Source organism: Antedon mediterranea, chromosome 1 (assembly GCF_964355755.1).
Source record: "Antedon mediterranea chromosome 1, ecAntMedi1.1, whole genome shotgun sequence".
NCBI classification, from domain to species: Eukaryota; Metazoa; Echinodermata; class Crinoidea; order Comatulida; family Antedonidae; genus Antedon; species Antedon mediterranea.
In genome coordinates, this window is record NC_092670.1 from 13,934,657 (window position 1) to 13,944,882 (window position 10,226).

The 10,226-nt window shown below is 33.1% G+C and overlaps 1 protein-coding gene across 1 annotated transcript in view; it reads right to left on the bottom strand.

Annotated features, from left to right (window-relative positions):
- Window positions 1–9,874, bottom strand: part of LOC140057493 (scavenger receptor cysteine-rich domain-containing protein DMBT1-like) — a 60,395-nt gene extending 50,521 nt beyond the window's left edge. The window contains exons 1-2 of the mRNA XM_072103185.1: window positions 9,786–9,874; window positions 61–224 (exon numbers count right to left, since the gene is read on the bottom strand). Coding sequence (XP_071959286.1) covers window positions 61–224; window positions 9,786–9,861 — 240 coding nt within the window. The 5' untranslated portion in view covers window positions 9,862–9,874. The remainder of the gene's footprint in view (window positions 1–60; window positions 225–9,785) is intronic.
- Between the last annotated feature and the right edge of the window lie 352 nt (window positions 9,875–10,226).

Consider the following 10,226-nt stretch of genomic DNA (forward strand, 5'->3'; position numbering starts at 1 on the left):
GCTCGCTTTACCAAAAGTTCTAAATATTCAAACACACAGAAAAGAATAATTTGTACATACATTTGAAGACGTCACAACCTTTGCCGAAGGAAACCCAAGTTGTTGGCAGACGACACGAGCAGCCTCTAAATCAAAGTTATTGCTACAGATTGCCGTCCATGATCCATCTACGTACACCTCTACTACACCTTCTGTGTTGGTACTGCCGACCAGTCTGACGTCATCTAAAGTGACGAAAGAGTAATATTTCATATCCACGCTTAGCAGTGTTTGATTAGTTTTCGTGTCCGAAAACGTTGCTACCTATCATTCCATCTTATATTACAATGAAAATAAGAAATATTTTTTACTAATTAAACGCCGATCGACTTTTTGACGTAAAAGTGTTAATTATTGTTCTTCATTAAATGTGATAATAATTTAAGAAATAACGATTTGGTATCAATTAGTTTAATTTAACTATCAGACAACAGTAGTAAACATTTTTGTGTAATGTAAATATAGTTTACAGCCGGTACTCACTAATCAAATAATTCTCCATTTATACACATCATTCGCAAAAAATTACGATAGATTGTTTTGACCATTTTCAATGATATATATGACGGTACTGTAATTAAACCAGGCCTATGTTGACAGCAAAAACGAGCTATGTTTATTAAATATAGGTCTACAGACTACTCTCTGCATATATATCATAGACTGTCTGTAGGCATGCCCAGTTCGAGTTTACAAATTCCTATTTAGACTCTCTTTCCAGGCGTGTTTTGGGTTGTGCGCATGCCCAGTCCGAGTTTACTAATTCCCATTGTTTCAGTTATAATAGGTCTAAACTATAAGCTTCCGTGTGATATTTAATTTCCCAAACATTCCATTCTCTTTAATGAATTTAACTGCCTATGGCACGGCGCGTTTAAATTTCTCAGAATTGTATAGGCCTATATACCTATAATAGACTAGTCCAGATTTGAGAAAAATGAAATGCTGTAGGCATTTCGTGTTAAAAGCGAATAAACATGTGTTTTAGGGTAATTTTGGGGTGCTGAATTCAAATTTGCTGTTTACCCGGCTCAATTTTTAGATCTTCACCCTTAAAATGTGAAAAACAAAATGGCCGCCATTTCAGACTTATTTTGGCTTATAACTTGACTTTTAAGTGACGTAGCAAGTTAAAAAATGGTGTCTATACCTATGTTTGTGATAGTGAAGATTCCAACTATATTGTTATTAAAGTTGAAAATATTCTATTTCAGCCGCCATGTTGAAATCCAAGATGGCCGCCATTTTAAACGTATTTTGGCTTATAACTTGACTTTTAATTAACATAGCAAGTTAAAAATAGTTTCTATACCTATGTTTGTGATACTGAGGATTCCAAATATATTGTTATTAAAGTTGTAAATATTCTATTTCAGCCTCCATGTTGGAATTCAAGATGGTCGCCATTTAAAACGTCTTTTGGCTTATAACGTGACATAAAGTAACATAGTAGGTTAGAAATGATGTCTATACAGTACCTATGTTTGTGATACTGAGGATTCCAAATATATTGTTATTAAAGTTGTAAATATTCTATTTCAGCCTCCATGTTGGAATTCAAGATGGTCGCCATTTAAAACGTCTTTTGGCTTATAACGTGACATAAAGTAACATAGTAGGTTAGAAATGATGTCTATACAGTACCTATGTTTGTGATACTGAGGATTCCAAATATATTGTTATTAAAGTTGTAAATATTCTATTTCAGCCGCCATGTTGAAATCCAAGATGGCCGCCATCATTTTAAACGTATTTTGGCTTATAACTTGACTTTTAATTAACATAGCAAGTTAAAAATGGTTTCTACCTATAGTCCAGTAAAAGTATGGTTGAACCTAGAACAAATTGCAACAAAATTTGTTTTTGTTTTGTCTGGTTGATATGGTCCAAATTAACATCATATCCAAAGTTTACCAAAATCGGACATCGTGAAGTGGGTTCATTAGCATAAATTAAAAATGGCCGCCATTTACCATTTTGAAGCCCTGTATATTATCTCATTAACGGTTGGTTTTACTTATAGACCACCTACTGTAAGTGAATTACTATTAATTATTATTAATCAGATGTCTTGTTAATTTTGGACTGAACAAAAGATGCATGTTTCGAATTCATTCATAATTCATATCTTTGTTTCTTTGCAAGTACAGATCGTTTCTCATTCGAAATGCCATTGAAGATGTTGCCATTTGCTCCCCAGTGTTTTCTTTAACTACAGATTTTCCACTATGCTTCTTCTGTCTTAAAATATTTTTTTAATGATGGCAAAGTAATAGTAGGCCCCTAATAGATTTAATGCTCCATCTGCATTCAAAGTTTCGATTCCATTTCCTGAAATTTTTTGCCAAGGAAGTTAAATACTGCTTGTTGTAGAAATTTAAATACTGTAATAAGGTACCAATTATCAATTTATTCACAATTTCAAATTATTTCTAATTTATAAAGATTTATAACAAATGCTGGTGTGGATGACATAAGAACAAAGCTTGTTTACCGGTCACCGGTAGTGATGGCAAGTTAGAAAATTACCCAAACCCTTTGAATACCGTTGATATGTAGTATCTTTAACTGATGGTTCTTCATCCTTGTTGGCACAATATAATGTCCTTTATGCTCGACGAATCTTGGAAACAGCATTATAATATAAGCCAAAAAAGTTGTTGACTTGGTCACCAAACAGGTAAAATTCTGGCAATGAAATAGCAACTTTGATTGCAGATGAAGATGCTCACTTGTTATACCAAGCAATATGACATTATTTATTTCATGTGTCATTTCAATTTTGGATGTTTCCATACACGTTTGATCCAATAGACTGGGGTAATAATGTTTCACAACATTAGGTTCTATATAAATCCACGATATTATTGTATGAAAACTATTAATATCATGATATCTAATTATTATACTATAAATTAAACTTATATTTATGTGTGTAGGCCTACATATTACCACTAATTGCAAAGCATATATAGCTTAATGTTTATTGCGTAATAATTGCTTAATGGGCTAGGCCGGCTATGTGCAGGTGTTCACAGGTCCCCAGGGCACAGAGAACTACATGCACAACAGGCCTAGGATATGCGCAAAAGCAAGGCAAGTCAGAAATGTATGCGAGCCATCGTTTTACCATCATCAAAAAATGCGAGGCAAAATTTAGGATCGATTATTATTCTTTGAAAACAGAACAGGATCAGCAGTAACATATTACAGCATTTTTATTGAAAAATTAACAAATATATTGAGATTAAACGTGTTTTTCACCAATAAATGCATGAGAAATTGACGCATTCCACTTTGTTTTAGTCCTCTATTATCATTTTGGCCGTGAAGCTAGTTAATTCTATTTCCTTATACTGAATTGAAGGCATTATATAATACTGTAGATGAAAAAACCTCAAAACGAAACCTCTACTTCCTCTGGTATCCAGTATCATTTACTACTATATGGCTAATGCTATCATCTTACACTATTGATAATTTTATAAATTACAGTAACATTTTGTACTGTACTTTTATATGTGTTACCCCAAATTTCACAACAATCATTAATATATGGTAATATCAATGCATAAATAAAATAAATTATACACTACTTTTTAGCAGTTTTCTCAATTTATATATTATTATTATACTGATGTCTTTATCAATTGTTGTTTTTATACATTTAACATGTTTGTTTTTTTTACGAATTTTACAATCTATTTCTATTCCGAGAAATGTTTTGATATAAATACGTTGTTGTTGTATTGAATTAATTCTGTGAAGTCTTTTTGACCAACTCTTTAATTATCATTATGAACAAACAATGTGAACATTGTAGTCAACTTATACCAGCCTTAAGGGTCGTTCACACCTGTTCCGGCACTGTTCCGGTCCGGCGAATCGAACATCAATGTTTCGTTTTCACTCGGCTATGCGCCAATCGATATGTGCGTAGCCACGTGAAAACGAAACATTGACGTTCGATTGGATTTTCCGGCGCCGGACCGGAACCGTGCCGGAACAGGTGTGAAAGACCCTTTATACACGATATGACTTGAATGAAAAAAATAATCGTTACATAAAAATAAACAACATAGCATGATGAGTATATACACGAATCTATTTCGATACGCTGGCCTATTTTAAAAATATAAATAATTGTAAACTATATGCCTCGCCTCTTTTTGAAATTGTAAACTATATGCCTTGCATGCCTCACACTTATATTTGGTGTGCCTCGCTGCCAAGCCCAATCGAATTGGAACAATACAATGAAAACCCCAGTGGTCTAATGGTTAGGAGATCTGCATATCAAGCAGAAGGTTCCGGGTTTGAATCTGGGAGAGGGCTTTTTCTCATTCTCACAGGTTTCGTCATTTTTATTTTTTCTAATTAATTAAATTTCATTATATCGGGCGGATTAGAATTTATTCTGTGATGTTTATATACTGTATATATATATTTTTTTCTCTTTTGTGGCGCAAACACTACATTCACATTCCTATTATCTACTACTACTTTTTAGCAGTTTTCTCAATTTATATATTATTATTATACTGATGTCTTTATCAATTGTTGTTTGTATACATTTAACATGTTTGTTTTTTTACCAATTTTACAATCTATTTCTATTCCGAGAAATGTTTTGATATACATACGTTGTTGTTGTATTGAATTAATTCTGTGAAGTCTTTTTGACCAACTCTTTAATTATCATTATGAACAAACAATGTGAACATTGTAGTCAACTTATACCAGCCTTAAGGGTCGTTCACACCTGTTCCGGCACGGTTCCGGTCCGGCGAATCGAACATCAATGTTTCGTTTTCACGCGGCTATGCGCCAATCGATATGTGCGTAGCCGCGTGAAAACGAAACACTGACGTTCGATTGGATTTTCCGGCGCCGGACCGGAACCGTGCCGGAACAGGTGTGAAAGACCCTTTATACACGATATGACTTGAATGAAAAAAATAATCGTTACATAAAAATAAACAACATAGCATGATGAGTATATACACGAATCTATTTCGATACGCTGACCTATTTTAAAAATATAAATAATTGATTATTAGGCCTATAATATAGCATAATAGCACGTTAAGAAATGCCTCGCACCTTTTTGAAATTGTAAACTATATGCCTCGCACCTTTTTGAAATTGTAAACAAATTGGAACAATACAATGAAAACCCCAGTGGTCTAATGGTTAGGAGATCTGCATATCAAGCAGAAGGTTCCGGGTTTGAATCTCGGAGAGGGCTTTTTCTCATTCTCACAGGTTTCGTCATTTTTATTTTTTCTAATTAATTAAATTTCATTATATCGGGGGGATTAGAATTTATTCTGTGATGTTTATATACTGTATATATATATTTTTTTCTCTTTTGTGGCGCAAACACTACATTCACATTCCTATTATCTCATGTCATTAAATCCTATTATTTAACACATTTTTGTTAATTCCAAATGTCATACATTTTTACATTTATGAATTCCGTATTACCTCCTTTTTTCATTAATTTTTCTAAACACTTGACAATGATCATCATTATCATCTATCTCGTTTTAAAATATTTTACACATAAAGAACAATCCCTTTGTGAGTTTTTCATTTTCATTTCTTTGTTTGCCTCGCACTTTGTTACTACCCTGTGTGTGTGTGTTTAAAATAGGCGCCATCTTTGATTTCAACATGGCGGCTGTTTACAACTTTAATAACAATATATTTGGAATACTCAGTATCACAAACATAGGTACTGTATAGACATCATTTCTAACCTACTATGTTACTTATATGTCAAGTTATAAGCCAAAATACGTTTTAAATGGCGACCATCTTGAATTCCAACATGGCGACTGAAATAGAATATTTACAACTTTAATAACAATATATTTGGAATCCTCAGTATCACAAATATAGGTACTGTATATACATCATCTCTAACCTACTATGTTACTTATATGTTAAGTTATAAGCCAAAATACGTTTTAAATGTTGAATTCCAACATGGAGGCTGAAATAGAATATTTACAACTTTAATAACAATATATTGTACTGTACTTTTATATGTGTTACCCCAAATTTCACAACAATCATTAATATATGGTAATATCAATATGCATAAATAAAATAAATTATACACTACTTTTTAGCAGTTTTCTCAATGTATATATTATTATTATACTGATGTCTTTATCAATTGTTGTTTTTATACATTTAACATGTTTGTTTTTTTACGAATTTTACAATCTATTTCTATTCCGAGAAATGTTTTGATATAAATACGTTGTTGTTGTATTGAATTAATTCTGTGAAGTCTTTTTGACCAACTCTTTAATTATCATTATGAACAAACAATGTGAACATTGTAGTCAACTTATACCAGCCTTAAGGGTCGTTCACACCTGTTCCGGCACGGTTCCGGTCCGGCGAATCGAACATCAATGTTTCGTTTTCACGCGGCTATGCGCCAATCGATATGTGCGTAGCCGCGTGAAAACGAAACACTGAAGTTCGATTTGATTTTCCGGCGCCGGACCGGAACCGTGCCGGAACAGGTGTGAAAGACCCTTTATACACGATCGACTTGAATGAAAAAAATAATCGTTACATAAAAATAAACAACATAGCATGATGAGTATATACACGAATCTATTTCGATACGCTGGCCTATTTTAAAAATATAAATAATTGATTATTAGGCCTATAATATAGCATAATAGCACGTTAAGAAATGCCTCGCACCTTTTTGAAATTATAAAATATATGCCTCGCATCTTTTTGAAATTGTAAACTATATGCCTTGCATGCCTCACACTTATATTTGGTGTGCCTCGCTGCCAAGCCCAATCGAATTGGAACAATACAATGAAAACCCCAGTGGTCTAATGGTTAGGAGATCTGCATATCAAGCAGAAGATTCCGGGTTTGAATCTCGGAGAGGGCTTTTTCTCATTCTCACAGGTTTCGTCATTTTTATTTTTTCTAATTAATTAAATTTCATTATATCGGTCGGATTAGAATTTATTCTGTGATGGTTATATACTGTATATATATATTTTTTTCTCTTTTGTGGCGCAAACACTACATTCACATTCCTATTATCTACTACTACTTTTTAGCAGTTTTCTCAATTTATATATTATTATTATACTGATGTCTTTATCAATTGTTGTTTGTATACATTTAACACGTTTGTTTTTTTACCAATTTTACAATCTATTTCTATTCCGAGAAATGTTTTGATATAAATACATTGTTGTTGTATTGAATTAATTCTGTGAAGTCTTTTTGACCAACTCTTTAATTATCATTATGAACAAACAATGTGAACATTGTAGTCAACTTATACCAACCTTAAGGGTCGTTCACACCTGTTCCGGCACGGTTCCGGTCCGGCGAATCGAACATCAATGTTTCGTTTTCACGCGGCTATGCGCCAATCGATATGTGCGTAGCCGCGTGAAAACGAAACACTGACGTTCGATTGGATTTTCCGGCGCCGGACCGGAACCGTGCCGGAACAGGTGTGAAAGACCCTTTATACACGATATGACTTGAATGAAAAAAATAATCGTTACATAAAAATAAACAACATAGCATGATGAGTATATACACGAATCTATTTCGATACGCTGGCCTATTTTAAAAATATAAATAATTGATTATTAGGCCTATAATATAGCATAATAGCACGTTAAGAAATGCCTCGCACCTTTTTGAAATTGTAAACTATATGCCTCGCATCTTTTTGAAATTGTAAACTATATGCCTTGCATGCCTCACACTTATATTTGGTGTGCCTCGCTGCCAAGCCCAATCGAATTGGAACAATACAATGAAAACCCCAGTGGTCTAATGGTTAGGAGATCTGCATATCAAGCAGAAGGTTCCGGGTTTGAATCTCGGAGAGGGCTTTTTCTCATTCTCACAGGTTTCGTCATTTTTATTTTTTCTAATTAATTAAATTTCATTATATCGGGCGGATTAGAATTTATTCTGTGATGTTTATATACTGTATATATATATTTTTTTCTCTTTTGTGGCGCAAACACTACATTCACATTCCTATTATCTCATGTCATTAAATCCTATTATTTAACACATTTTTGTTAATTCCAAATGTCATACATTTTTACATTTATGAATTCCGTATTACCTCCTTTTTTCATTAATTTTTCTAAACACTTTACAATGATCATCATTATCATCTATCTCGTTTTAAAATATTTTACACATAAAGAACAATCCCTTTGTGAGTTTTTCATTTTCATTTGTTTGTTTGCCTCGCACTTTGTCACTACCCTGTGTGCGTGTGTGTGTTAAAAATAGGCGTCATCTTTGATTTCAACATGGCGGCTGTTTACAACTTTAATAACAATATATTTGGAATCCTCAGTATCACAAACATAGGTACTGTATAGACATCATTTCTAACCTACTATGTTACTTATATGTCAAGTTATAAGCCAAAATACGTTTTAAATGGCGACCATCTTGAATTCCAACATGGCGACTGAAATAGAATATTTACAACTTTAATAACAATATATTTGGAATCCTCAGTATCACAAATATAGGTACTGTATATACATCATTTCTAACCTACTATGTTACTTATATGTTAAGTTATAAGCCAAAATACGTTTTAAATGTTGAATTCCAACATGGAGGCTGAAATAGAATATTTACAACTTTAATAACAATATATTTGGAATCCTCAGTATCACAAACATAGGTATAGAAACTATTTTTAACTTGCTATGTTAATTAAAAGTCAAGTTATAAGACAAAATACGTTTAAAATGGCGGCCATCTTGGATTTCAACATGGCGGTTGAAATACAATATTTGCAACTTTAATAACAATATAGTTTGAATCTTCACTATCACAAACATAGGTATAGACACCATTTTTAACTTGCTACGTCACTTAAAAGTCAAGTTATAAGCCAAAATAAGTCTGAAATGGCGGCCATTTTGTTTTTCACATTTTAAGGGTGAAGATCTAAAAATTGAGCTGGGTAAACAGCAAATTTGAATTCAGCACCCCAAAATTACCCTAAAACACATGTTTATTCGCTTTTAACACGAAATGCCTACAGCATCTTATTAGAGTGGAAATATGACTATCTGGACTAGGCCTAGTCTATAACCAGGGCAGGGGCGTAGCTAGAGTTTCAGAACAGACACTACTGGCAAGGCCATGTTTATTTAAATAGTCAAACAGGCCTATCAGTAACGATTAATATTAAAGTGTTTAATATACTACAGAGCTGATCATTGTATCTTATATTGCAATGATATTAAATTTCTTAGAGTTATACCTCAGCTGCAAGGGATTTATATAGACAACAATTAAGGAAATTATGGCAAAAATGTTCACGTCCAGAATGTAATTTTGTACTCAGATGAAATGTAACAGTCACGTTAACGCACCTATAACGCCTGGCGACCGAAATCAATAAAAAGACGACCATTACAGAAATAAGTAAAAGAAAGTACAACGCGGCTTTTCAAAATTTCGAATAGAATTCGAATATTTTAAATAAAAAAACCAATATCAAGAAATATGCCTACACAGTCTATGCTTGTTGAACTCTCCAACTACATCTTAATAAACTTTCTCTCTCCTATTCACATAGATAGAGGCCTAGATTAGTAGCTATTTTTAAAACTGCATGAAAAGTTAATCATAAAAGTTTACACAGGCATAAATAAAGCTATTTAATATACAACTTGAGTGTATCATATACTTACAATCTGCTGGTTGTATTACAGCGATACCATTTTTTAGAAGATCAGCACTTAGAAAAAGGACCAGTAAATAAAACATATTGTAGGTTTGTAGTATTGGATTCAACTAACCCAAACAAATGTTATTCCTTGGTATATGTACTTATTTCCTTGTGTATTCTCGCCTTTGATTGGATATAAATTTCTTACACGTCATTTGGGAATATGACAATTTTAAAACACCGTAAAAAACAATATTTTGTGCCGAACTTTCTTGGTCGGTCGGCTACCTGTCACCAAGAGTTAGGTATGAACATAAAACAACACCGTGATGTTTATTACAGGTTCGGTAAGTCATAGCTGTACAGGTGGCTTGGTACCAATCCGTGACCTGTACACAGGTGATGGTCATAAAACAGTGGGGATCCTGGAAAATGACAGTTTAAGCCTTTCGTTTTTGGTAAT